General features: G+C 52.3%; 8 protein-coding genes across 8 annotated transcripts; 3 read left to right on the top strand and 5 right to left on the bottom strand.

The window, feature by feature from the left end:
- Positions 1-5,892: 5,892 nt before the first annotated feature.
- NEUTE1DRAFT_122532 (uncharacterized protein) lies at positions 5,893-8,350 on the bottom strand (the record flags this gene model as incomplete). The annotated part of the gene is made up of 4 exons (XM_009853012.1): positions 5,893-6,686; positions 6,768-7,784; positions 7,857-7,931; positions 7,991-8,350. The coding sequence occupies 4 exons, from the start codon at positions 8,174-8,176 to the stop codon at positions 6,408-6,410; spliced, it is 1,557 nt and encodes a 518-aa protein (XP_009851314.1).
- A 2,808-nt stretch (positions 8,351-11,158) lies between these two features.
- Positions 11,159-13,258, top strand: NEUTE1DRAFT_82651 (uncharacterized protein; the record flags this gene model as incomplete). Its single annotated transcript, XM_009853011.1, has 4 exons — positions 11,159-11,184; positions 11,431-11,992; positions 12,054-12,086; positions 12,257-13,258. 4 exons carry the CDS (start codon positions 11,159-11,161, stop codon positions 13,256-13,258), a joined length of 1,623 nt encoding a protein of 540 aa, XP_009851313.1.
- Positions 13,259-14,025: 767 nt separating this feature from the next.
- On the bottom strand, positions 14,026-15,534 carry NEUTE1DRAFT_122530 (uncharacterized protein; the record flags this gene model as incomplete). Its single annotated transcript, XM_009853010.1, has 4 exons — positions 14,026-14,938; positions 15,036-15,140; positions 15,218-15,236; positions 15,300-15,534. The coding sequence occupies 4 exons, from the start codon at positions 15,532-15,534 to the stop codon at positions 14,026-14,028; spliced, it is 1,272 nt and encodes a 423-aa protein (XP_009851312.1).
- Positions 15,535-16,421: 887 nt separating this feature from the next.
- On the top strand, positions 16,422-17,797 carry NEUTE1DRAFT_129997 (uncharacterized protein; the record flags this gene model as incomplete). Its single annotated transcript, XM_009853009.1, has 3 exons — positions 16,422-16,431; positions 16,480-17,045; positions 17,117-17,797. 3 exons carry the CDS (start codon positions 16,422-16,424, stop codon positions 17,678-17,680), a joined length of 1,140 nt encoding a protein of 379 aa, XP_009851311.1.
- Positions 17,798-17,876: 79 nt separating this feature from the next.
- On the bottom strand, positions 17,877-19,433 carry NEUTE1DRAFT_82643 (uncharacterized protein; the record flags this gene model as incomplete). The annotated part of the gene is made up of 4 exons (XM_009853008.1): positions 17,877-18,263; positions 18,342-18,607; positions 18,689-18,917; positions 19,137-19,433. 4 exons carry the CDS (start codon positions 19,431-19,433, stop codon positions 17,877-17,879), a joined length of 1,179 nt encoding a protein of 392 aa, XP_009851310.1.
- A 1,103-nt stretch (positions 19,434-20,536) lies between these two features.
- NEUTE1DRAFT_122528 (uncharacterized protein) lies at positions 20,537-23,666 on the bottom strand (the record flags this gene model as incomplete). The annotated part of the gene is made up of 4 exons (XM_009853007.1): positions 20,537-21,900; positions 22,084-23,100; positions 23,176-23,304; positions 23,627-23,666. The coding sequence occupies 4 exons, from the start codon at positions 23,664-23,666 to the stop codon at positions 20,678-20,680; spliced, it is 2,409 nt and encodes an 802-aa protein (XP_009851309.1).
- A 349-nt stretch (positions 23,667-24,015) lies between these two features.
- Positions 24,016-24,424, top strand: NEUTE1DRAFT_117121 (uncharacterized protein; the record flags this gene model as incomplete). Its single annotated transcript, XM_009853006.1, has 1 exon — positions 24,016-24,424. One exon carries the CDS (start codon positions 24,111-24,113, stop codon positions 24,303-24,305), a length of 195 nt encoding a protein of 64 aa, XP_009851308.1.
- A 291-nt stretch (positions 24,425-24,715) lies between these two features.
- NEUTE1DRAFT_63958 (negative regulator of the PHO system) lies at positions 24,716-26,448 on the bottom strand (the record flags this gene model as incomplete). Its single annotated transcript, XM_009853005.1, has 2 exons — positions 24,716-26,194; positions 26,287-26,448. The coding sequence occupies 2 exons, from the start codon at positions 26,353-26,355 to the stop codon at positions 25,250-25,252; spliced, it is 1,014 nt and encodes a 337-aa protein (XP_009851307.1).
- Positions 26,449-26,741: the final 293 nt, after the last annotated feature.

The following is a 26,741-nucleotide window of genomic DNA, read 5'->3' as shown; positions in this document are numbered from 1 at the left end:
ACAACTGGCTTGCAGTTGCAGGTGTCCATCGATCGTTGACCGACGTCTCTATATGCAAGACGAAGAGGAAACAAAACGTAAAAGCGAGATCGGACAACCAACAGGGACTTTCAGTTTGTTTCCGAGACGCATGACGCGGCGAAACACTTCATCGTCTTCAGTTTCCAAGCTCGTCTAGTTCACTTTGAAAGTTTTAACCAAATATATTGAACGATCGTTTTAGCTCGCATGGTCTGCGTCTCGGCCCCACTGCACCTCTTGCCTTCCACAGCCGTAGCGGCCCCAGCTGGCCGTCTATCATTGGACACACCGCGCCATCCAGCCAATGATAGCTTTGGCTTCAAGCGGATGATCCACTTTGCGCATGGCACGCTAGGCTGTTCCAGGGAGGTGCTTTTGAAGAGAACGCCAGAGACATCACCACAGACGCTCGAGCCATTTCCGCGGGCAGTATTTCTACCGCCGACCGGGGAGTTCACTGCATCCAGTTCCGTTCACCATGAGAGAGGGAGTGATCCGGCTTGTTGTTCGCTTTGGGAACACATTCAGTCGGCCGGCTTCCTAGGTAGTCATTGAAGCCTGAGAATATGGCATCCGTCATCGCAGGTGTTGCCGGCCGAGGTATGTTTTTTTTATTTATTTTCGCTGCAATCCGCATCTCCATCTCTTGGCGGTATCCTGGAAGTTGGACGCAATTTAGTTCTGTGCGACCCCGGCCGTGACCTCAGCTGCGCCAGAAAACGACTGGAACATCCCAATCGAGAAGGCAGCCGAGGAGTTTTGTTTCAGGCTGGGCATTGGGGACGTGGGTCGTTTTTGACAAATTGAGGCCCTCTGTGGTTGACCGTCCCGATTCTCTTTTCAAGATTTACTTCGTCTCTGGAAGGCGTCCGAGTCGGAGTGCTGGATCAAATGAGAGATATCTCCTGCAGTCAACTTTCCACTGTTTCACACCTCCCCTGCCTCGGTTTCAGTCCAGTCGAGTCTTTTGTGTTGTTGTGGACGGCCGGCTCGACCGAATAAGGCTGAAATGCTGGAAATTCAGAGCCAGTCAAGCCAGTGAGGGCTGCCTATTTTACTGTGGTAGGGGTGGGACCCCTGGCCAGACCTTCTCGTTTGGTTGAAATGCCAATGTCTCGTTCTCGTTTTGGAAGGTGGGAGTGTTTGCGACAATCCATTTCTCGGTCAACAAGCTCACGGGTTTCTCTCCGAGTCCTGTGCTGACCCGAATGCTGTTGGCACATTCAAGCCAAAATCTGCTGCGTCCTGTCAGCTTCAGATGGAATGCCGTCTCTCAGCGCTGCGCCGGACATAAAGGTCTCCATTCCAATTGTCACTTCGAACCCCCATTCCCAATGTTGCTGTCGGGGGTTTCAACGACGGGATGCGTTTATCGGTGGCAGGACTGACATGGTGGTCTGGCATGGGTACTGTGGACCCTGAGGACCTTGATGTCGGGCTCTCTATCAAATCGATTTTGGCCCTTGGATGCAGTGGTCTCCAGATTCGCCCCTGCCTGTCATGCTAAAAAAGATCACCCGCATCTCGCTCGCAATTTCCAAAATAAAACCCGAAGAGAATGGGAAGGTCGCTTCTTCTGCTTCTTGGCTTATTGAATGCCAAGATGCCTTCCGGATTCCGATTTTAGTTGATGGTGCGGGAGGCACAAATGACAACGGCCATAAATGTGCTCCGGTTCAATCTCCGGCCTTCAACATCGAACAGAGGAATGAAATGATTTGTCTGGGCGGAGAACCGGGCATACCATCCTCGCAACCTACTGCTGATCGGGCTATAATCTGACAACTACTTGACTTCACATCCAGGGAGTGCCTTGCCATCCTTCCTTCCCCGCGATAGCAGCAAAAGCACGCAAGCGCCCCTGTTGACAGGTTGGCGTCAACTACCGGCAGCTGCTGTTCGGCGTTAACGACTCAAAAAGAGGCAAGAATGGATTGACACTCCGGTGTCGGCAACTCTGGGGGCTTCACCGGGCGTGCTGACAGACGGGAGTCACTCGACGTGTTGGGTTACCAACTGCAGAGTTGCTTATGTTGTGTTTATCACGACTCATACATAACACTTGCTCCTGCCTGACTAGGTCAAATAGCGTGCCGATCCGGGTGCCGCTCTGTTTATGTATACCCAACCTCAATGTCACTCTTTACCACAGCCAGATTGGTTACGGCAGTTGCTCCTTCTAACATGGGCTAGACGGGCATCGATCAGAGCAAGAACAAACCAGGCATCTCCGTTGGCCGACCGGAGATCATAAAGGAGATCGTCCAGATCAGCAGAACTCTACGTCAAGATCGATTGGAGACTACCGCAGTGGGCCAAGACTCACGAATCCCCTCAAGTTTGTGTCCACACGGGTTGAATGGCCACATACCTCTTCAGTTGACTGTTATATGCAGCAAACACAGTCAAAGTTGACACCCACAAGTCCATCCTTCTCCATTTCAATGCAGGAACAGGGGCACAGCCAAAACGAGATAACCTCGGATTCAGTGCCATGATGGTGTCGTCGCCATCAGTATTTGACAGACGTGGAACCCCGTTCGAGTTGCCCTTTGGCATCACACGTGGCTGCCCCGGTCCCCTCTTAGCTCCCGAGACCGGGTGCCACAACAGGGCTACCAGGCTACGCCAGCGCCGTGAGGCCACACAGCTCGAAAGTCGACGGGGAACGCCCTTGTGATACCAATACGTCCTTTCCCGTGATCAAACATCTAGGGTTCCAGGGACCCTGGGACGTCCGAGTGTCAAATTAAAATACGAGCGAACCATACCTCAGAGTCAGAAAAGGGTTGTTTATGATAGCTGTCTTGCAATTTCAAGTCTCCGTCGGCCGTCACTTTCTGTTTCCTGTCGACAAACTGTCAAGGATTATCATGACGGACGCGTTGTCTTACTCTGTCGTCCTATACCCGGACTTCGACCTTCTAAATTCGGTCAATGGTCAGACTCTCCAATTACTTGGTACGGTCAAAAGATCCAGCATGGTCAAACATCAAGCGGAGCCCGAGCCGTGTCCTCCGCCTCTCAGCTCTGTTATATTTTGGAACTTGAAGAGGCTGGCGCGCATTCCATTGACCTTCTCAGAACAGCAGTACCTGGAGATAACTTCCTTTCGCTGGATTGAAGTTTACCCTCCCTTGAGCAGTACCCTGCATACCACCACTCAAGCCGCCAGTGGCTGACTGATTCAGCAGGTTACCGCTATAAGCTGCTCGATTCTCGGTCATTGGTGGCAAAGAATCGTTATGACTGTTAGTCAGGCTGGCAGAAGCACAGGCAGCATAGGTACACCAGTAAAGCCTCGTTATCGGATTCGTCCCTCTAAAAAGACCGAGTCGACGACTTATAAACCACGAGAGACTTGTGATTCAACCACAGATGGCGTCATTCTCCGCCTTGGAGACGCGGAGAGCTCTATGCTCCGTACAAAGGCCGAAATCCAACTGTAATGCGGTTCTTCTTTGAGGAAATCATAAGGGGTGACATTATACTCCCGTAGGTTGACCAAAGCATCTTGGGCATCTTACTGGTAACCAGCAAGTGCTAAGAACAAGCAGACAGTGCACCCACCTATGAAGATATCTTGGAAGTCACCTTCCTTCGGGGTACAGGATCCGCTTCTGGTCCAAAAAGGTCACGTCTAACCACTACACAAAAAGAAGGGTACCCTACCAGCACTCCTCCTGTCTTACTGCGTACGTCTTCGTGTAACACGAGCACCACATCTTGATCCTATGGAACTTGAAGCGCAGGACTAACCCCACCTCTTGACTGTTGGTTCTGGGTTAAAATCTCGTACGACCTACTACTGATCCCAATAGCCGCGCGTATTTCGCAACTTCTGAAGTGTCTGGTGTATCTGACCTGTCAGTCTTTCCCTTATCTCTTCTTTCCCATCGTAAACCACCATCCTGTGACCACTTGCGAATGTCCATTTCTTACATTGACTCTACCAGATTGAGAAGGACACTCCAACCTGGTGGTCCGACGGATACATATTGGGCATGAATATCAAAAATAACCTCCGTCACCGGAGACCCTGCTTGGAACCGCGCCAACCGACCGAAATCCCAACTTTCGGAAGATGGAGAAAACGGAGTCCACCCGTACGTACGTACCAAGTTACCGGACCGGACCACTTCTTCTTCACCTTCCTGAATAGGTAGTAGGTTTTCTTTTAGGCTTACATTCCTTCCTAATAGCGACTCAACTGACGTGTATGGTACATCATATAACCATGCACGTAGGCCTCAAATCAGTTTACATACATACGTACATATCCTCAACTATACGCTGTTGTTTTGACAAAAACCAAGAAGGAACGAGTGTGTCATGAGCCCAGAAGGTCCAAAGTTCGGCTGGTCCTTGAAGTGGTGGTTGAGAAGTAAAAAGCACATCAACCGTGTCACAATAAAGACCTAGTTAAGTACCTATTAATGGGGGGAAAAAAAAATAACTGAAAAAACAAAAACTCGAAAAAATGCCTCCATCAACATGATCTCTCCACCAACGACCCCATCACAATAAGCCTCACTCAAAAAGACAAATGTATGTACAATGCATGCCCCCTTCCCTCTAACGGGCCTCAACACATTAGGCGATTTCTATCTTCACAAATCATCATGATATCGTGACCCTGATGTTGGTGCTGGTGCTTGGTTGTAACCAGCAATGACGAACGACGCTTTTGATTTTGACCCGCACAACCCTCAAGCCATTTGTTTAAGACTTGATCCATTTTCCATGTCGTCATTTGATATCCCTCCTCCATGGCGAACATCCCAGTCTTTTTGATAGTTATCCTACAAAGGGCCTCGTGCTGTATTCGTTTTGTAGATCTGTCGGCCATAACTAGACGAGGACTTTCATTGTCTGACTCAAATTTAGTCTGAGAGCTAAATCTGGTAGGATTCTTCGTTCTTGTTGGATTTGTTGGTGTAGGTCCAGACAATCCAGATGCTGATGATGATGGAGATGGCGTTCGGCTCTAGGTGGCGTGTGCAGGGAAAGGAAGTGGCGGAGAGAGAGAGCTGTCGAGGGAGGTTATTGGGATTTGTATTATTAGTTGGGCGCTGTGTCTGTCTCTGTGTCTCCTCCTATCTCTGTTCCCAGGTCTCACTCCTTGTAGTTCATTTTGCGGTGGGAGGTTGTGGTGGTTGAGTTGACAACGGAGAGTCTATGTGTTGCCCCATACATACGTACCACATCGCAATATAGCATGGGGCTCTGGGAGAGTCATGGCGAAGAGTTGGCAGCGGAGGGGATCGGAGTCTGGATGCTGGAAAGAGTTTAAGGGTTTCGAACGGCATATTTCGTGAGGTATAGACTGGGGAGGAGAGTATAAACTACGGAGTATGCTGACAGTGGTCATATTGTGACACGAATCTACATGCTGTTTAGTCTCGGCCTGATGCTTATGATAACAAAGTTTGAGACCTCACAATTTCAGGCCGTTTCTTACGCCCACGATCATTGACCTGAATGTGCTCGACATAGACGCCGGCCAAGAAATCTCACCAACAGGCGTAGTTAAGTAGTAATGTAAGCAGGCTGATCAGGTTAAAAAAAAAACGCGCCAAAGCCCTATCCATGTTATAAGGGTCAGATGTTAGATTAGACTTGAAGCTGAATATTGAAAGGGGAATTGTGGATATACTCGTCCGGCTTTACCAAACGAAAGGCGTGATTTGGAAAACCACAAGCTCACGATGGCTGGCAGATACTATCTACCTGCTGGCTTGTTGAATCTCCCACCTCTTTTGTTGGGTCTCCCACCTCTTTTGTTGGGGTCATGACTTGTAGTGAAAGCTTTCAACTGCAGCTGTGACCTCTGTTAAATAACCTCACGCCATTTTTCCTCTTGGGGTTTGATACTGAATGATACGCGCCTACTACTTGACAGCTTCCCAAGCATGAGGCCAGAACACAGCAACACAAGACGAAGACGTTCCGGGAAAGCTGAAATGGGAAGAAATGCAAGTGGTGAAGATTTTGTATATGCATGATCGCTCCGAAACTCCAAGCATAAAAACGCAACCAAACACCACACAACCGTATTGGGACCCTGTCCGCCCACACAAAAAAGATAAGAAACAAGCCTGAATATGGATGCGTCGTAGCCCTCTCTTCCTGGCCTATCTCCTCCCAAAAAAATGAAAGTCATTTCCCGTTTATGGTCGCGGCAATCATTCCCACCGAAGACGAATTTTGTGCCTCCTTTTGTCTTCAGGTCTTTTCCTAACCTTCCAAACAACTCCAGCCCATCCGCAAGCGAGAGGAACAACCATATATATCGTTTGATAAATTTTATCAATCATCACACTGGGCAATGCGACGAGTTTTTAGGCAATATCGACTGTGACCTTCTGGTCAACCCTTCACGCCACCTAGGCGGTAGGGGTTTGAGCAGTAGGGGCACGGCCACGGTTGGCTCCGCCGCGGCCACGAGACTGGCCACCGAATCCACCGCGGCCGCCGCTCTGGCTGCCAGAGCGACCACCCTCGAAGCCACCACGGCCACGTCCAGCAGCGCCGCCACGGTTAGCGGAACCGTAGTTGCTACCACCGAAGGCGGTAGACTTGGGGCGACGCTGCTCAACAACAATGTTCTCGCCGTTGACGGTGTGGGGGTTGGCGGCAACGGCAGCGTTGTAACCGGCTTGGGTCTTGAATTCAACGAAAGCGCAGTTCTAAGAGGTTGTCAATTTCCATTCATATCAGCGAATAGCATGAGCAATGTAACATACCTTGGTGCGGTTGATGTCAAAGTAGACGAGCTCGCCGAAGCTGCTCAAGAGACCCTTGAGGTCCTCTTCCTTGACCTTCTCCGTGACATACTTGATGTAGGCCATAGCGGTCTCCTTCTCGGCGCTGGCGATCGTGGACTGGGGACGACTTTGGCGCTTGGTCTCAGCGGTTTGCCACTCGTTGGCCTGCTCCTTAGGGGCGGCAGCGGTCTCGGCAGCCTGAGGAGCAGCGGCGGGCTGCTGAGCGGCCGCGGGGGCAGCGGCGCGGGTCTGGGCAGGAACCGCAGGAGTAGCGGCCTTGGTCAGAGGAACAACAGGCTTGGGGCCGGCAGCAACAGCGACCAGGTTGGCCCAGGTCTTGGGCTTGGGAGGCTCCTTGGGCTTCTCGGGCTCGGCAGCAGGGGGAGCAGCCGCGCGAGGAGCAGCAGCAGGGGCAGGAGTGGGCGTAGGGGCCTTGGGCTCCTCAGGCTTCTTAACTTCCTCCTCGGTGATCTCCTCAACAATTTTCTCCGGCTCGGCAGTCTGCTCGGGGGCAGCCTCTGGCTCAGGCTGCTTGGCCTCCTCGACAGGCTCAGGGGCGGCCTCGACGGGAGCAGCGGGCGTCTCCTCCTCAGCAGCCTCCTCAAGCTTCTGGTCAACAGCGCTGGCATCAAGCTCGGCAGCCTCCGGCTCGGGCTGCTTGGCCTCCTCGACAGGTTCAGGGGCGGCCTCGACAGGAGCCTCAGGCTGAGCGGGAGTCTCCTCCTCAGGAGCAGCAGCAGCCTCCTGGGCGGGCTCCTCGACCTCCTCTTCACCCTCCTCCTTGATGTAGCGGAGCATGTCGTTCAGAACGAAGTAGCCAGAGGGCTGCTGGGCAAGGACGAAAGTCTGGACGAACTTCTTGGGCTCGGCGCCCTTGTTGGAGGTCTCGCCGATGACCTGGATAACGATGTTGTCGCCGGAGCCTTGCGAATCGACATTCGAGATGCGGACCTTGCAGTCCTGGAAATCGAGTCCCTTGATGCGCTCCTGGATGCCCTGTACTTGGGAGTCAGCATATGATGACATGTGGGTCCAATAGGAGAAGGGGTAGGAGCGAAGACGACTCACCTGTCTGCCATAGGAAACGGAGGAGACCTCGGCCTCCTGACCGTAGACGAACTGGGACTTCTTGCCGTAGAAGAGCTGCAAAAACAGTAAGCCATAGCTCAGTAGGAGCTCAGGGTGGGATCAATTGGACGCACGTGGAGCTTCTCGGGGTTCTTGCTCAGAGTGGTGTAGTATTGCTCGACGAAGTACCAGCCGACCTCATCCTTGGGCAGGGTCTGGTTCTGGGTCTGGGAAGTGGTGGAAGCAGTGGCGGGGGCCTCGGTTGTCGAGCTGGGCGCTGCGTACTGGTCGCTGTGATTAACATTACCGTTTGTTGCCATGATTGCGGTGGTTTTCGTAACGCCAAGAAGAGAGTTGATGGATGTGGATGTGAGTGCGGTGTCGTGGAATGGCGTAGATGGCAGGATGAATGCCAGAAGTAGGCGCGTGTCGAGGGAAAAAGCTGCCGATTTAACGTGGACGACCAGCAGAGTGGGGCAACCAAGAGTGGAGATCTGAGCTCAACCTGGGGCAAACGTCAGTCTGCTCTGTGACAACATCCCGGGACCTTGACTAGACAGCTTGACAGAGGGGCTAGCTGCTTACCTCGTGCTTGTGCGGACTTGGGGAAGCGGATTACTTGCTGCGACGGTTGAGGATGAGGTGCGAAGAAAAAAAGATATTGTGCGGGGGCGGCCACACAAGAAATCTGGAAAAATTATTGGTGGCGGGGGGTAAGTAGAAAGCTGCCTGGCGAAGGAAAAAGCACCTTGTCCTCCTCGGCGATGGCTGTTGTTCTTGTACACTACGTACTAGTTGTAAGTCTGGCGGAATGGAGAGAAACGCGTTGGCACTGGGGACTGGGTAGAGGTATTCGTGGGTTGGGAGAGAGGGAATTGTGAAGAGGTCAGTCGTGAATAATACGATGGCAGTTTGTGGTTACGCAGTGCAGTGGTCCTGGTCGGGCTGTTAAGGGCAAATGTGATCTCAAGCTGCAGTGGTGGCAGCAACGAACAGAAAACTTTATGGTTTGGGTTGCGGTGTTGCCGCCGCCCGCATTTGGGGAACCTTCCCGTCCTCTGAATGGTAGAGAGCCCCACATTCAATCCAAGCTCACCCAATTCGGAAGTAGCCGTGGGTGTGAGGAAGAAGGGGACGGACTGTTGCTATTGGCAGGCAACGGGTACGTACCTCTCTATTTCTCTCTCTACCTGGAAACCTCCCACTTCTCATCGCCTTTGCTCCCGAGCTCCTTCCTTCTTGCACATGAATGACGGGCACGACGCCATCATCTGAGCGTACGTAGAGCAAGACGAACGGACCGAGGCCAATGTCCCAAGCGGTGGAAGGCTACCTCTAGGCCTTCCTTTGTCTGGATGGCAAGCTCCCACTCACGAAAGACGGGAGAGAGGCACTGCATATCAACTTGGGCTTTTCCTAGCGGGCGAGACACGTCGATCAAGTGAAGCCAAAAGGTGTTTGGTTTCACATATGGCATACAAGGAGTGTACCAGTGTACTTCCCGGGTAGATCTCATTGCGATATATATACACTACATTTCTGCCCTTGAACCCTTGACAAGCATCAAGTTCCTCCCATAAATGAAATTGAAATCCGCTTCCATTTGTCAAGGAACACTGTTGTTATGCCACTGCGTACTCCCCGTGCCTGCTTTGGACTCCTACCAGTTTGTCGATATCAAATTGCTATCAGTCATGTCACTTCCCACCATCAACCCTTTTCTTAACACTCTGCGTTATTAGCAAGCAGATTTGTGTCCTAAAGGGTTGAGGCGCGCGCTAGACATCCGGATTCCGGGATATCATGGAAAAGGGCTGCAGCATCAGGGGTAGTGGGGGACTTGCCCCTTAATCCCCTGCCCAGCCACCAGACACTGTACCTACACAACCCCCGGATGGCCGCGATAGAATACGATATCTTCTTAGGAAGCATCTCACGGAATATCTCCACCTCTCGCCGTCGTCGTCGTCGCCAACCAGCTATGTGGTCTATTGTTTATGGTTCTTCGTGGACCAGCAAAGCTGTTTGGAGCCTAACGATTTCGGCCTTGGAAATGCTGCAAGTTGGAGACCAGGGCTGCTCTCGCAAAGCTAGATAAGCAGGGGTTTCCACTTATGCAGGCTTGACAGCTACTGTGCTATGTATGTCAAGGTACAGCATCACAAAACGTTCGTCACATGGCAACACCACAACCAACACATCACGGCCACTTTTGACGGCGATACAAGCTACATAGCAGCAAACAGACAGGGTCGTTCTTAGGGCTCTCGAGTTGATCATCAAGTATTGACATCTTGGATGAACTTCCATCGAACCCTCCCGCCGCCAGAAGGGCCAAGAAACCTACCTATCCGTGCCTGGTCTCACACTGCATACAAGGATCGTCCCCCCACACCACACATTCACTGTGGATGTGCTCCAACAGTGCGGTAAGCGGAAGCGCACGGCCCTCACATCATGGCATGTTTGGATTTAAACCCACAGAAACAGTGGTTCATCCAACCAGCTGACCGTGCCAGGAATCACAATGTTATCTGCCATGGCTCGACGTGGAGACGACCAGCTACATACCCAACCTCGAACCGTGAAAGCTGAAGAGGTAAAGACGGTCATGTTCGCTCTTCACGGGATGGGGATGAGATCAGCTTCAACCCAGAGGACGCCACCTGGGTTTCGCTTCAACGTTTGTACTCTACACTCCATGCCTTGATGTGTGGTGACTGGGGAGAAGAAGCTGGGAATGCAAATCTCGGAATGGAGTGCCCTTTTGCTGCCTCCAAGTAATGCTGAGGTGGTAATCTCCGCGCCGGTTGATACCTATCCCCACGTTGCTCTGCTACCATTTTCGCCGGAGGACAAAACGGCAAGCATAAGCCGCTGTCTCTAGCGGGAGACTAGGAACACGGCGTGCTTGATGTGGAGGCATATGGCATGGGTTTGCAGTGATATGCCGGGCTTTTCCCACCATTTTACGATCTGCTTTCCCTATCCGACAATTGTCTCGTAGCTGGTCTCCTCCTGGTCACTTTTTGACACATCACGATACGACCGACAGTCATTCAGGTGGAATCGACAGTACGCCCATTGTCTCTGCAATCACTGGTTACCGACGCCGGCACACGGAATCTATACATCCTGCAAGTACACTGTCATTCTCGGATCGTACCGAACCATGGTCTATTGCGGCAAAGCCTCCCAGGGGTGCCAGAACTGTCGAACCAGGAGAATCAAGGTATGTGCCGCCCTATCCTTATAAATGCCCGCTCCCACACAACACCTTCAAGCCCCAGCACTGTCTCACAATGTGCAACGAGCAAATATCTACAAAGTCTAAAGTACCCATTGTCCATGTTGAGGCGTTACATTATGGGGATCATCCTTTGCTTATAGCCGAGCCCCAGCCCATAAGAGCTCCAGGTCACAACAACACAAAACATATATATCTCGATCTCCTGCATCACTTTATTGACAAGTCACTTGGTTGCTGATATCCTTCCTCTGCTTTATAGTGTGATAAGATTCAGCCACAATGCACCCAATGCATCCGAGTGGGCAAGAGCTGTCCCGGCTATAGGGACCAGTTGTCGTTGATGTTTCGAGATGAGAGCACCAAGGTTATCCAGAAGGCACACGCTCAGTGGGGGATTTCAGACCTCCCGGATTCCGCGGATTCGCCTTCCAGCTCTTCGTCATTTTCATCTTCGTCTTCATCGTCAACTCCCTCTCCCAAGAGCGTCGTCTCCAGTCGAAGCTACTTCTCCGAAAGGCCGCGGTTCAAGTTGTCAGCAGCACCCGAACACAGCCGTACAAGGCTACCAAAAGAGATCTACGCCACTAAGGACGACCAGGCCATCCAGTTTTACGTCGAGCATTATGTGGTGGGACATCCGGACGAACCTACCGCGGCACATGAGCTGCGGATGGTGGAATGGATTCATGCCCCTGAGTTTCGGGACATGATGGCAGCCGTAGGGTTGGCGAGTATGTCCAACCTCACTGGCAACAAGGCATTGGTTACCATGGCGAGGCAAAAATACGGCTTGGCACTTCAACATACGGCATCCTCGATAGCAAACCCTCAGGCAATGAACTTGGATATCTCTTTACGAACTGTCATCATGCTTGCGATCTATGAAGTGAGGACTATCTCTTATGTATCATTGATTCTTGGACGGTGTTACTAACATGTCTTTCTAGGTAATCCGAAACAAAGGTCGACCAACCGAGGCGGTGCGAACCCATTTGATGGGAGCCACAGCCTTACTCAGTAACTTTCTCTGTATTCCTAACCTACCTCAAGACCTGATGCGTGGTTTCCTACAACTATGTCTTGCCCTGGTACCCTCAACCCCCCAACTTCAACCCATCCTACCGATTCTCAGTTAGACTAACATCACCAGCTCAACCCATTCTACGTCGGCAACCTCGCCCTCCCACCTGCCTACAGCGGCTGGTTCGATTTATGCAACCGCCTCGCCGCACCCTCCGACAAACCCGCCGTCGAGATCCTCGACATCGCCACTCGCTTGCTCAAGCTAAATGCCTACCTAAGCAACTACGCCCTCATCGACGGACGGCCCAAAACCTCGCAAATCATCCGGAGCGCCCTCGCCATCGACGCCGAGCTCGACGCCTGGGAACGCCAGCACAGCCAAGGAAGTGTCAGCTCCATATGGACCATCCTCGAAGAGCGCTGCGCCCCCGGCTTCTTCCCTTCGGACGGCGTCTTCGAAGATAGCTACCATGTCTATGCCGACCATTGGGTCGCCCGCGGCTGGAACCACCAGCGCTGGCTGCGGCTGCTCACGTGTCGGCTGCTGATCGAGTTTAGCGATCGATACCCGGTGAGCTGTGCGCAAGTGTTTTCCCCCGCCAACATGGCGGCGGAACAGCAGAACATCCTTGCCACCATTCGGCGTGTTGCGCGCGACTTGTTGGTTTCCATCCCGACGCATTACCGACATCCGAGGCTGGAAAGGCAGCATCGAGATTATATCGATATGACGAGTGGAGGGGCGGGAATGGGCGTGGTGGGTTTGCCGAACTTGTTGTTCCAGATTCAAGTGGCTGGGTCAGCACCGGGTGTGCCAAGGCATTATACGGTGTTTGCCCGAAATATGCTGGAGACTATTTTTGCGGATACTGGGATGTTGCAGGCGAGAGGGTTGGCAGAGACGTTGGTGGTGGATGGCGGTGTCGGAGGTAGCGGCAACAACAACAGCAACAACGAGGTCAAGCAAGAGAGGGCCGATACGCCGCCGGAAGGGGTGTTAACGTCGATAGAGTCTCTGCCTTCGTCGAGGAAAAAGGCGCCTATTGTTGTGCCGCAACCACAGACGCAGCTCGCGGGAGGGCAGCAGCTGCTTTGGTATCACGAGAGGCCGGAGGAGTCGTATTCTTGACAGCGTTGGATATTTGAAATCCGGCGAAAGGGGGTGGCTTACGAAAGGAACTGGGAATATTCGGATCAGGCCACCAGATGGGAATGGGCAAATTTTTGTAGGATTGGCGAACTTACACGGGTATGTGGAAGGCTGGCACTGAGGGTCACAAACTACCCCTTTGGATACCCAAGTTTGAACAATAAATCTTCTCCCAAGTTACATTTTGCTCACTTGGGTATTATGTTCACAGCTGAAAGTAAGGAATCAAGCCGGGGTTATTGAATGACTTTTCAAGGTATATATTACTGCTCATAAACCAGCCCAATGAACATTAATCTTGTCAAATAGACCGAATGTGTAATAGGCCTGTTTGATTTAAGATCCCCAAATATCCCCTACTCTCATGATCATACTCGACTGTAGACAACGCAAGAGGCTGATTTCAAGCCCTGCTAGCCCTCCCGATGTATCTCGTGAATGAAATACAATAAATTGCTTTTCCCAACCTTGCTCTATCTTGATCCGCCCGCTTTCTAGATTTCGCCAACTATCACAGACGCCCATGTCACCAAACCGCAAATCTATATACATACAAGATACATCCATAATGTCTCTACTTCTCCTCTCTTCTCGGACCGAGGTAGCTGAGACTCGGGCAGCTAGCCAGTCGCGCTCTGGCCTCTCTGGACCCTATTTTGTTTTTTTCACTCCATCTCAACCCCCACACTCTCTCGCACACACAACAGTCGCAGACTGATAGACGAGCAGACTTAGCCACGGCACTCCTAGTCCTGGTTAATCTCGCTCCCATCCACTCTGCTCTTATACTTCTCCGCCTTGACCTTCCTATCCGGCGCCCACGTGCTCGCCTCTCCAAAGTTGGGATCACTCTCGTCATACCCGCCCAACTCCCTCCTGACCTTGAGGACCTGCTCCCTCATCCTCCTCGCGCACTCGATCCTGATCTTCTGCGCCTCCTCTGAATACTTGAGCTGCTCAGGCAAGTCACCCAGCAACCTCGGCTTGCTGCTGCTGTTCTCCACAGTAACCAACTCGTTCCCCTTAGCAGCCTTTGCAGCCTTCGTAGCAGCCTTTACCTCTTCTTCCTCTTGTTGACGTACCCTCTCCACCTCCCTCCTCCACCTCCTCCGCAAATCCCCAAACTCCCTCTCGTAATCCACCACCTCCCCAAACGCCACCCGGATCTTCTTGCCGATCCTCGGCAGGAAACGCGGGAACCCGCGCTCCTCGTTCATCACGTGCTGCGTACCATCGATGAACATGGGCACCACGTCGGGAGCCGGCTCGCTCTCGAGAATCAGGCGCGCAACGCCCCACTTGAAGTACCGCAGATCGACCTGCGGGTGCTGGTGGACCAAGCCCTCGGGGAAGACGTGTACCCAGGAGTGTCGGTTGCGAGTGTAGATGGAGGGGGCGGGGTGGGAGTCGGAGCCGGTGGTGGAGTAGGTGAGGGTGCCGATGGTGAAGGGGTCGGGGATGTCGACTGCTGAAGGGGTCGAGAGGGAAGTAACGGGGGAGGTCAGGGGCGCGGGGGAGAAGCCGGGTTGCGTGAAAGGTTGGGAGGATAAGAGGCGGATGGCTTGCGTTAGGGAAGGCTGGAAGAGGCCGCCGTGCGGGGAGTGTTTGAGGCGGTGGCAGGGGAGGACTTGGCCGGCTGTGAAGAAAGCGGAGAATGTTCTGTGAAGGAGGTTAGGATCAGATAAGATGAGATGGGATGAGATAGGATGGGATGGGATGGGGTCAGGGATGAGGGAGTTGGAAGAAGAAGACGTACGGGTTGGCGAAGCAAATGTCATGAGCGGCCAGTGTCCAGCGGAGATTGTTCGGGTTGAAGGCGTAACTTAATGGGAGGACACCCCATACTACCGGGTCATCGAGACTGCATAATGTCATCACACATGTGAGCTTTGGTGTTCTGGGTTGACTGTCTGAAGCTCACGGACTTGAGGCACTCACACACTGATATGGTTGGAGACTGCAATTTACACTGTTAGCATGGACATTTTTACATGTAGTAGAACCTTATTAATTAACGCACCTGTGAGAAGTCCACGCTCTCTCCTCTCCGGATCTTCGCGACTGTCTAGAAGCTGCTTGAACCTGTCGAGGCCCTTGACTTCAATGTCGTTGAAGCCGTACAAGAATGTCCTGGAGATGATACCCGTCAGGCCCATAATCATCACCGACGCAATTCGCGACGGGAGATTAGGGCTGTGAGGCGCTTGTGCGTGGTTCTGTATTTGCTGCTGTTGCTGTTGCTGCGGCGAGGCCATCGTGCTGCTGGTGGTGGTGGCGGTGGTGCCATGAGAGCCAGTGGCAGCATCTGCAGCCGGTGCTGGTGGTTTATAATTTGCCGACGACGTCATATTGGACGACATTCCCGAAAAGGGCGAGAGTGACGGTCAAGGTATCACTCTGTTCTGGTAGGAATCAAGAGAAAGCGGCGAGTGGCGCGATAAAAAAAAAAAAAAGAAGTGTTGTGACCAAAGTAGGTATTCTGAAATTTTTATCACGAGTCAAGGCCGGCTTCTTTTCATGGTTTTTGCCATCCGCAGAAAGTCAGGTCAACTGGAGTGGAACATGGAGCAAGCGGTCGATCCTATGGATAGCCGTCCCCGCGACAATCACCACGAAAGCAGTAGGAAGAGAGCGATGCCAGGTTTGGAATTAATTGGGAAAAAGCCAAATATCTAGGGTAGGTTACATGACAATGAGAATTGTTGAGGCGACAAAAAACATTCGACTTTATTTCGGTCCTTCCCCCGTCTCTTCCATTTTCCCAACTTTCTGCAATGGAAACCAAGGGGCGGGAGGCGATCGGCGTCACAGCGCACGGCAGAACGAACCCTCATCCCGTCCGTCCGCTGTAAAATCCGACGGGCCAACGATTTCAGCATGTGCCTGACAGGGTCACCACAGTGGACAAGTCTTCCCCACAATCCCCTAATCCACTCCACAAGAGCCGTCCACTGGCGCCCGCGCAAACAGTGTGGGCCTGGGGAACTGCTGTTGTGCTGCAATTGTTAGGTCCCTGCCTGGGGCTGTTCAGAGGGAACTTCGCGACTTCTCATCTTCCTGTGACCTCACGACTGCCCGACTGCTTCTCCAAAACTTTTACCAAAACATCAACAAACCTCATTGAACGAGCATAGCCAACAACATGTCACACAGTAAGCCCGCCCCTCTAATTCTTCCACCACACATCTGAGACGTCCAAGACTCTGACCTCTCAGGCAAAAGAAACACCAGCCGACCCGTCTTTACCTCGTACGAGCGGCAGCTAGCCAAAGCCGCCTGGACCGCCTCCTCCGCCCGTCTCTCGCGCGAATCCTTCCTGCCGTTTGCGTCATGCTCTCTCTGCCTCGAAACCGCCATCGACCCGGTCGCCTGTCTGCACGGCGACATCTTCTGCCGCGAATGCGCTCTGACCAACATCCTGGCGCAAAAGAAGGAGATCAAGCGCGCCGAGAAGCTGCGGGAGCAGGAGGAGAAGGAAGCAGCTGAGGAGCAAGCAAGAAGAGATGCCGAGGCACAGGAGAGGGCGATTAGGGAGTTTGAGCTTACGCAGGCCGGATTGTCGATTCAGAGGGGCAATGGCAATGGGGATGATAAGCGGGACATCACATTACCAAAAACCGAATCGACATCAACTAAGAATGGAGATGAGAAGAGGATAGAAGAAAAGAGGGGAGAGAAACGCAAGTTTTCTCTGGACGGAGACGAGGTTGCGAGGATTGCTGAAGAGGAGCGAGCCAAAGCAAGGAGAGCCATTGAAGACGAAAAGGTATGCCTCCCCTTGCTTCTTCCACCCTATATCGATCGCGCTCCATTCTAACTTGTCTTGTTCCCTAACAGGCCTCGAAACCCAAACTCCCTTCCTTCTGGTCGCCCTCCGTAACTCCCTCCTCGAACTCCAAAGACATCCTCCACGACATCAAGAAGAAAGTCAAAACCCAACCGACATGTCCCGCCGCGCCCGAAGACAGACCGCACTTTTACTCGCTCCACACGCTTGTCGCTATCAACTTCACGGAAGAGGAGGACTCGAGCACGAAAACCAAGACGAGGATATGTCCCGCCTGCAAGAAGTCGCTGTCGAATTCGTCGCGAGCAACTCTGGCGAAGCCATGTGGCCATGTGCTTTGTAAGAACTGCGTCGACAAGTTCATGAAGCCTACGGGCCATCATGATCCGCATGCGCCGGATGTAGATCCCGATGCTATCGTGTGCTATGTCTGCGATACGGAGTTGACGGAGAAGAAAGAGTCGAGTAGTAAAAAGGGGAAAGAACGGAAGAAGGAGAAGAAAGAGAAGGAGACGATAAAACCTGGGTTGGTGGAACTGAGGCGCGAAGGTACGGGGTTCTCAGCTGGAGGCACGAATCAGGTCAAGAAAGACGGAGTCGGCTTCGCGTGTTAAGTTCTGCCCTTAGACATTCACGTTCACCATTACCCTCACAGATATGTATACCCTCCAGCCAAAACAGATAAAGATTTTGATCAAAACATGCTCATCCCTAAAATAAATACATACATACGCCTATACGCCACCCTATGCAGCCGCGCATTGTTACACCGACACCCACCATCATGATCAACCCAACCCCTCTTCACTCCTACTCAACCTTCCCCTTTCCAAGAACCCCAGCCATCGCCAGTGTCTGCCTTAACCCCCTCTGCCTCAACATCTGCGCGGCCAAAGTCGCAAGCATATAATACCTGCTCATATCCCCTCTGGCTTTCTTCGCTCTCTTGCTCACGCTCTCCCTGATCTTTCTATAATCCTTCAAGGCCGCCACCACAGCAAAGTACAGCTGTATGATCAACCCATGGATGATATCCTTTGACAACATGGTCAAGCCATGGTTGAAGAACGCCTTGAGCAATTCCCCTCCAATGCCATCGTACAGGGCTTTAACACCCTCGGTTTCTGCTATTCGGCGGACTGTGGAGAAGATGGTTTCCCTCCTCCTTCCCGTAGTAGCCGCTGCTTTCTTCCCCTCCTTCTTCACCTCCTTCTTACTAGTATCATCCCTCGGTGCGGACGCCGATGCCGATGCCGACGAAGGCGCCGCAGAAACTTGCACCCTCGCCTTGGCAATCTGGAACGGATACGTCACGCTCGTAGCCATGACCTTGCTCAACGCCGCAATCACAAACGTGATGGCACTCCCTGGTTCTTCCCAGTTTTCCCTCGAAACCAACATCCGCTTCAGAATCTGCTGCAGGAAAAAGGTCATGCTGGGGTTGAGCGTCAATACCAGGCTGGCGGAGTATCCGGCCCATAGCCCATTGAGCAAGCCGCGCTCGCGGTAGATGGAAACGATGGTTTCGGTGAAGGAGAGGTCTGGTGCAGCCGCAGCCGGGGGGGAACTTGGTCGTCGTCGGACTGGGCTGCTGCCGTCGGTAGGGGTAGACGGGTTACTACTTCGTGATGCAGAAGAGGAGGAGGAGGAGGAGGAGGAGGAGGAGGAGGAGGAGGAGGAGGAGGAGGAGGAGGAGGAGGAAATCAGGTTGGCTGTCTGGCGGCGCGTAACGACATTGGAGACGGGCGTGGTGAATAACTTTGCGCAGGCGCCGGCCGCGGCGCCGACGGCGAGTTCCTCGAGGACTTTGAGGTAGGGTTCGTTGACGCGGAGGCGTTTGGCGCGGAACCACTGTTTTTTGTCGTCGTTTTATTAGCATCATCCCTCTGAATTTTTACCTTCTGCTCCCTTTTCTTTTTTTTCTCTCTTTTCCTTTTCTTTTTTTTTTTTTTTTTTTCCTTTCTCCCCCCTTACTTCCCCTTCCTTACAGCACTATCACTATCACCATCACCACCATCACAACCACCACCACCTTCACCAGAGGGAACCAGAAAAGAAAGAAAAACATACCGTGTAAAACAAGAAAAACAAAAAACTATCCGCAGCACTCTTGCCCAAATCCGGTCCCAACCCCGCAAAGAAGGCCTTGATCCCCCCTTCCCTCTCGTAAATCGCCTGGAACGCATCCCAAACCCCCTGGTACCCGTCCTCAGGCCCAATGGCCCCGTCGGCGCGCAACTGGCGTTGTACTTTGAGGCGCGTATTGACGAGGTCGAGCGGGTAGGTGGTCAAGGTGGAGATGATGGTGCCGCCGGCGCCGGAGGCGGCGTGTCCTAGGGAGGGGAGGAGTTTGGATGCTCGGGGCATTTTTTTTTCTGTGTCTCTTTGGTGATGGGAGTGTATACTTAGGATAAGCTGAGAGGAAATGCTGCTGGTGGTGGGTTAAGTGATGATGGTGGGAAACAACGAAACCAGATATTCAGAGCGGTAAGTTAGTTGGTGAGAGGAGGGGAGGGGATAAAAGTGGAATGGGAATTTGACGTTGGCTGGATGGAAAGAATATTATTAAGTGAACAACAGGAGCACCGCTGGTAAAAAAAAAAAAAAAAAAGAGAAACGAGCGAACAACGCAGACACGGCAGAAAATCAATATGAAAATCGATGATGATAGGTAAGTAACAATGATGCGAGAAAGGGAAGACCTGGGGTTGGACAATGTTGGGCAGATGCCGAGGTCTAGAACTACACTACACTAGCCTTGCTGGAGGTGTGGGCGCGATCCGACGTCATCCCGTCCTTGGCGCACATGGGGTCTCTTGAGTGATCGGCACAGTTTTGTAGCATGTGCTATTCATCGTTCATTCCAATCCTATAGGTACTCAAATGGCAGCAACACAGATAAATAAATGAAACTCGTATAAACACTTTATCAATACCTCAAAATGCCATCTATCGTAGTTGAGGTATCACGCTGATCAAATTCACCCTTCTATATTTACCTCTTATCATACCGGGTGATCGCTTCGAACCCCAGACGTGGTTCACAACCCAAACCCACCAGGTTCGTCTTCGTATATCTAACTAACTGAAGACCCAAACCTATCCTATCCGCTTGAGTCGATATATTGACCAAGCAAGCCCCGTCAACACAGAACCAAAAACCAAAAGAAAAGAAGAGAAAGAAAGAAAAAGTTGCAAAAGAAGATGATACGTAAAGATAGGTCAATAGTTCCAACTGTATAGAGAACCGACCAACGCCTATGCCTTCCAAGTTCCAACCAGTGAGGTATCCGAAATGCAAAACCCGTTTGTTCCTCTCTGAAACTTCCAACGCCAAATGAGAAAGTAGGTATAAAGGAAAGGCAGCATAGCTGTAGTGCAGTAAAAGGAACCACAGGCTCATGGTGAGAGCCCACGCAAATAACAACTGGAGATCCAAATCCCCCCAGTGTAGGACCATCGTGTAGTCGCATTTATCAAACTCCATTTCCTGACTTCATATCGGATAATTCTAGGCTGCGTCACCGTAGACTCCGTTGTCGCGAGCAGCCATCCTCTAGTTAAGCGGAGGTGATCCAACTGCTCCGATTTACTAATTTTTCGGATGCCCTCTAGTCATCAGTACCAACCAGACTGCTCTCCTCGACCGAAGAGTCCTTGAGGCTTTTGCCTCCCACTGGGCCGTGAGTTTTCCTCGGTGAACTCAAAACATTTCGTTGAGAACCTCCTTTCATTGGTGAGACGCCCATATTCGGTTGCAGGGTACGCTTCGGTACCTTGAGTATTATTCGTGGTATAGGACCAGACCGCTTGCGCTGATGATTCCTAGGGGTATGTGGAGTGTCGGGTAAACTTTGCTGTGTGCTAATTACCGGTGATGATACTTCCGGCCGTTGACGAGTGCCTGCTAGGGTGTTCGAAGAGGAAGCAGTGCCGCCACGCAAAACCGTACTAGAGCCGTGGCGAGGGGAGCAAGCAGGTCTGAATTGCGCTTGTTCCAGCACACGCTGAGTTTCATGGTATTCGGTTTTATCGAACATTGAACGAGGGGGGACTTCAGTCGCTGGGCTTGCGGACTGAGATCCCGTTGGTTGTTTCCCTCCGCTTGAGCCCTTTTGTACTTGTAGTCGTTGCTGATAAGCTTGGTATTCCTGACGGTACTCATTAAACTTTTCCGGGTGCTGCTGACAAGCCATATATATCTCCCGAAGCATGTCCATTTCTTCCGGTGAGATTTCTGGACATTTCTCAGCATCCATTGCGCGAACTTCATCCGGAACATGGGGACTCAGGTGTAGTGATTTTTGACCGGGTGATGCTGAGGACAGCCGCCGACTTGGACGTCGAGCTGGGGTCTGTGCGGCTGCTGGGCTCACAAGGTAATGCCTTCTTGGAGATCCGACTTCTGAGCCGCCTCCTCGAAGTGACACACCAACTGAATCCCTCCGAGCAGGTAATTCGTCGTGGTAATGTTTGGTCGGTCCTGGACGGGCAACAGCCCTCTCTGCATCGCGGCTTGGAGGTCTTTGTGTGGGGTATGCCTGCCTAGGCGGCCTTTGTGAGCTTACCCCGGTTCCAGGCCTAGATGAATTTGCTGGATGAAGTGATCGGACGCTATCATCTCTCCTAACAGGAGCAAATGTCTGTCTGAGGTATTGTTCCATTGTGTCTGTTGGGCGCTTTGCGCCACTGGGACTCTTCCTAATATCCGACACATGTGGCGGCAAAATTTGCCGTACCAGCTTCGGGTTCGGTGATGATTTCGGACCTAATTCAGGAGTCAAGCGCACTCGTTTTTGTCGTGATATATCCATTAGTTCCTCCTCAAGATGGTCTACCAGCCGTTTTCGTTTCGAAGCAGAAGTACTGGATACCGTGTAGTTTTCCAGTATTGGGGATAAAGCAGTTTTAGGATTTCGATGTTGCGATGAGGGGCTATGTGGCCGAGCATCCTAAGCTCTGCTTGTCACTGATGGCCTTCGCTGCGGTGGTCCTGCAAGACTGAAAGTCGATGAACGTCGGGAAAATGCTTCTTGCATGGAGACGTCGGGATCACCGGCATGTTCCTCCTCTTGCTGATAGAGACCAGGATGGCCCTCCGGGAGCTTCTGAGCACCAAATCCAACAACCTTGAAAATGTTGAGTCGGCCGCCGTTCGTTACGGTCTGGAGTTGCTCGTGCAACCGTGCCAGCTGGTACTGCCTCTTGATCGGTGCAATGATAGGTTGAGGGACAACCGGTTGCGGTCGCCAGTTCGCTAGGGCGTTCATAACGGCAGCTGTCTCCTCGTCACTGTCCACCGCACCGGCATTCGGATCGTCGTCCTCCTCCAACGGGGCATTGGCGTCGATGGCGGCTCGTTGCTGCTTTGCTTGATTCTTCTTCTGATATGCCACAAGGAGCATATCATACGGTAGGGATCGCCCCGGCACGGATCTCTTGGCCGACATACTGTGACTCTTGCACGTGAGTGAACGAGCGCAAGGCTGCCCGTTGGGCAAGATGACACCACACTGCCTCTCAACATCCACAGGGCCCTTGGGCTTGGCGGTCTTGGGTTTCGGTTCGTCCTTCTTCTTCTTGGCCTTGCCCTTCTCCAGGTCTCCCTCGGCCTTCCTCTTCTTTCCGCCGGTATCGGGCTTCTTGCCGGTAGCCTTCTTTGTCGTCTTTCCACCGTTCCCCTTTCTCTCGGTGGGCTCGTCAGCGTCGCTGTCGTCATCGTCGCGGCCCGCAGCGCCGTCGGGGTCGTTCTTGCGGGCTTCCTCCTCACGAGCAGCCTCCTTGGCGCGCTCACGTGCCTCGCGGGCCTCCTTTTTGCGTTGCGCCTTTTCCCTCTTGATGCGAAGACATTCGTCGATATGCTCCTTCCCGGAGGTCCTGATGACTCCCTTCTTGCAGAGCTTGCAGTAGATCAGATCGGGAACATCGTCAAGCGGCCGGCCGGTGTCGAATGTGACTTGTGCGGGGGGGTCTAGTTGATTGATGATGGGGCTCGGAGGGGCGGCGTTCTCCTTGGCCCTTTTCTTTTCCTCGTCTAAGTTTATGCAAGCAATCGGTTAGCGGCGGAAGAGGAACAGGTTGATGGATTCGGTGATGAATGGGTACAGACTATCAAGCGGTGTTGTGGCTTCCTTCCAATTGCCTGGCTTCGAGAGCTTATTTGTTGGTTGCCTCTTCAGCTTGACGACATTACGGATCGCTTTTGACGAGGCAACCTTGATAGTGGTCGCCTCCTCGTCTGTTCCCTCGCACAAGCATGGTCAGCGTCGTTCTGTGGAAAGGCATCGTCTTCGCCATCATTGCGGGCGCGTCCAAAGGTGTACGATACCTTTGCGTGACTCCACGGCAGCCATCGCGGCGACTGTTTCCCGAGAAGACGGTTTAAAGCATGCAGTGGAAAGCCAAGGGTTGTCGATGGAGAGACGGCTGGTCGGTTGGTTGTCGCGACAAGTTGCGTTGTCGGTGGCCAGGAGACACAACGAGTCGGGTTGTCGTTGGAGAATGGGTTATTATTGTACGGTTGTTGCAGGGCATGGATCAAGCTCGGGCAGTGCCAGTACCGACTCTTTGGTAGCGTCGAAGTCCGTCGCAGTGCGCCATGTCCGGCGCTGGTTACACTGCGGCTACAACAAATCAGGTGGAGCAGGCCCAGGCGGGCTTCCAGGCACCTCTGGGCCGGCCAGGGATCAAGGCTTATCGATACGTAGTAGACGCTCCCGCCCGCCCTCTTGCGGGGTGTTCCACCTTTAACAACGGAGTTCTGGGGAACCTAATGCATCATGCCAACAACCTGGAAGGAACATGAAAAGGTCATTGTGTCTATAAGAGGATCGATGCCAACAATCGCGAAAGGCCGTTTGGTTTGGGATGAAAGCTCGCTTGTTTAGACAATGTACATACACCGCGTAATAATAGCCGAGCATCTCATCACCAGCATTTCTCAGAACTCATGTATAACGTTGGTGCTATCTCGAATTACAAATATACAGTTCAACCCGACTAAGAGAACAGCCTAAACTCTCTAGTAAAGCAAATACGGGAACAATGAGAATGATGAAGACTATCATCAATGTTCGCTTCAATTCAACATACATGAAAACTTCCGCTGCTAATCGTAACAACTATTTGAAGGAAAGGCAAATCAAATGCATAAGTACGGCACAACAACCTTTCTCTGGCGTGCGCTACCCTTTTCCCGTCATCTTCGCCCAAGGCTCCAGCTATGCCTCCGTTTTGTAGATAATGACCATACCAAGTAAGCATAATAACAAGGACTACCGTCTACTTGGTTATTGTGCTCGTCCGCCGTGTGTCATTAGCTTCGCGAGTTGAGCTCGAGGAACGTGCAACATCGGCGTATGTTCTTGTCCGAAATGATCGAGAATCAGGCGGCAGCTTCTCAAACCGAGATACAGATGAACCTCTCTCTCCAACGTTAGGTCCGGAACCGTTCACATCATGGGTTGAGTTTGGAAACTTTGTGGAAATTCCATGTGTTGATGTCGAGGCGCATGTGACGCCGGTAACCTCGGTAATGCCGGTGGAGGAGGGGGAACCGGAGGCACAAAAGATGACTGAAGCAACTGAAATCGCGGCGGCATCGCATTTGGGTGTCCATCACCCATTACACTTGTTTGTATTGGAGGCCTGTGTGGCGTCATTATATTTCGCTGTCCATTATTATGTAGAAACGGGTTGAAACTGGGGTCCACGGGCAGTGACCGCCGTGGCATGTCCATCCCAGAATTGTCACTCCTAAAATTTCCCTTCCACGCCATTAATTGGTCTGTAGTCGAACCCATGCCACGGTTAACCAAATCATTTTCTCTCGGTAAAAGGCCCGTTTGAACCTGTTGACCTGAAGGATACCATGACATCGGTTGCGGATGTTTCCCACGTGAAGGGTGCCCGGGCATTGGTTGAGAATATTTCCATGCTGGAGGATGTCCGAGTATCGGTTGAGGATATCTCCCTGGTGGAGGATACTCTGGCATTGTTCGCCCTCCTAGAAACTGCTCTTCGGTGTAGCAGCCCTCTCTTACTGGCATCAGTTGCTCCCAAATCTTCTTAAATCCTGGTGGAGGGGACCCTGGCACTACTGGCATCGGCCGATGCCACAAAACTGGTGGAGGGAACCCCAGAACCGGCCGTGTCTGCCTTCCGCTTTTTGGAAGATACTCTGTCTAGTAGCCCTCGTAGTTGGGTTGCGGCTGTCCATAGCCTCTATGCTGCTGCATCATTGGCTGTTGCTGCATCATTGGCGGCTGTTGCATCATGGACTGCTGCGCTTGGTGATGATGCTGTTGGTGGACCAGGTCGTTGAACCAGTGGTGTTGAAGCGCATCGTGGGCCGAGATTCGCAATTCAGGTCGCAACTGTAGCATCCGCTGAAGCAAGTCGATGCCGTCGCGGTCAATCTGAGGCAAGATGGATGACAGGCTCTGTGTCGCATACATTTGCCAGTTAGGCTTGTACTCGGGGAACGAGGTGAGGCCAGGCCATGTACGTTCCGTCGGCGTGCCCATTATCCTAAAAATGCGAACAATCTGATCCTCATTAGTGGTGCCGGGAAACAAGGGCCTGCCGGTGAACATCTCAGCCATGATACATCCCGCGGACCAAATGTCGATGCTGGTGTTGTAGGTTCTACTTCCAAGAAGCACGTCGGGAGCTCGATACCAAAGAGTGACGACCTCATTCGAAAAGGTGTTAACTGGGATACCGAATGCTCTCGCCAAACCGAAATCTCCCAGCTTCAGAGCGCCCTTGCTGTTGATAAGGAGGTTCTGCGGCTTCAGGTCTCGATGTAGGACCCTGTTCTTGTGGCAGAAGTCAATACCCTTGAGCAACTGATGCATGAAGGACTTGATGACATGGGGCTTCAGGGCTCCCCTTTCGCCATTGGTGTCCATGAACTTTTTAAGATCGCCATCCATGTACTCAAACACCAACATAAGCTTGTTCTCGGTGTGAATAACATCGTGTAGAGCAACAATGTTCTCGTGCTTCAGTTCTTTCATGAGCGAGATCTCGCGGATTGCCGTGCTCGGTGTTCCCTCTTCCGAGTCAAGGTGAATCTCCTTGAGAGCTACTAGCTCGCCCGTCTGTCGGTTGCGGCCTTTGAAGACCTGAGGACGTAGTGTCAGCCATTTGCACCCTACAAGTACTTCCCCGTGTTCACCGAGGGACAACCGTCCTGGGCCAAGAAGATATCTCTTACAGTAGCATAAGTACCCTCTCCCAACTTTTCGAGCTGCTGGAAAGAGCTTGGGTGTTTCCTGCCGTCCATGGCTTCTCTGAGTGCCGAAGATAGATCCGACTGGGCTGTGGTTGAAGAAATGGAGGACTGTTGAACTAGATAATGAGGATGTGGCGAAGGTTGTCGCTGGGTCGTATGGGCGCGGTTGAAAAGTACAGAGCCAATAGTGACCGTCTTGCGCAGGGGATTGAAGGATTCGCCGCCTGTTGGGTTTTGTTGGTCAGGCAGCTGTCGCCCGTGAGAAGCCGTGATGGAAAGCAGAGATGCACTGAAGCAGTCTCTGCGCCGATAAATCTAACAAGTCCAGAACAATGTGAAGATGGGATTGGCGATCGTAGGCGGTATGGGAGAGGCGGTTCAGACTTTATGGGAGATGGCGTACGGTAGATGTTCGCAGGCGGTGGAAGAGTCAGGCG

Source organism: Neurospora tetrasperma (genome assembly GCF_000213175.1).
Source record: "Neurospora tetrasperma FGSC 2508 unplaced genomic scaffold NEUTE1scaffold_3, whole genome shotgun sequence".
Taxonomy (NCBI): Eukaryota; Fungi; Ascomycota; class Sordariomycetes; order Sordariales; family Sordariaceae; genus Neurospora; species Neurospora tetrasperma.
The sequence above is the reverse complement of the archived record's forward strand: the minus strand, read 5'-3'. Positions and strand labels throughout refer to the sequence as shown.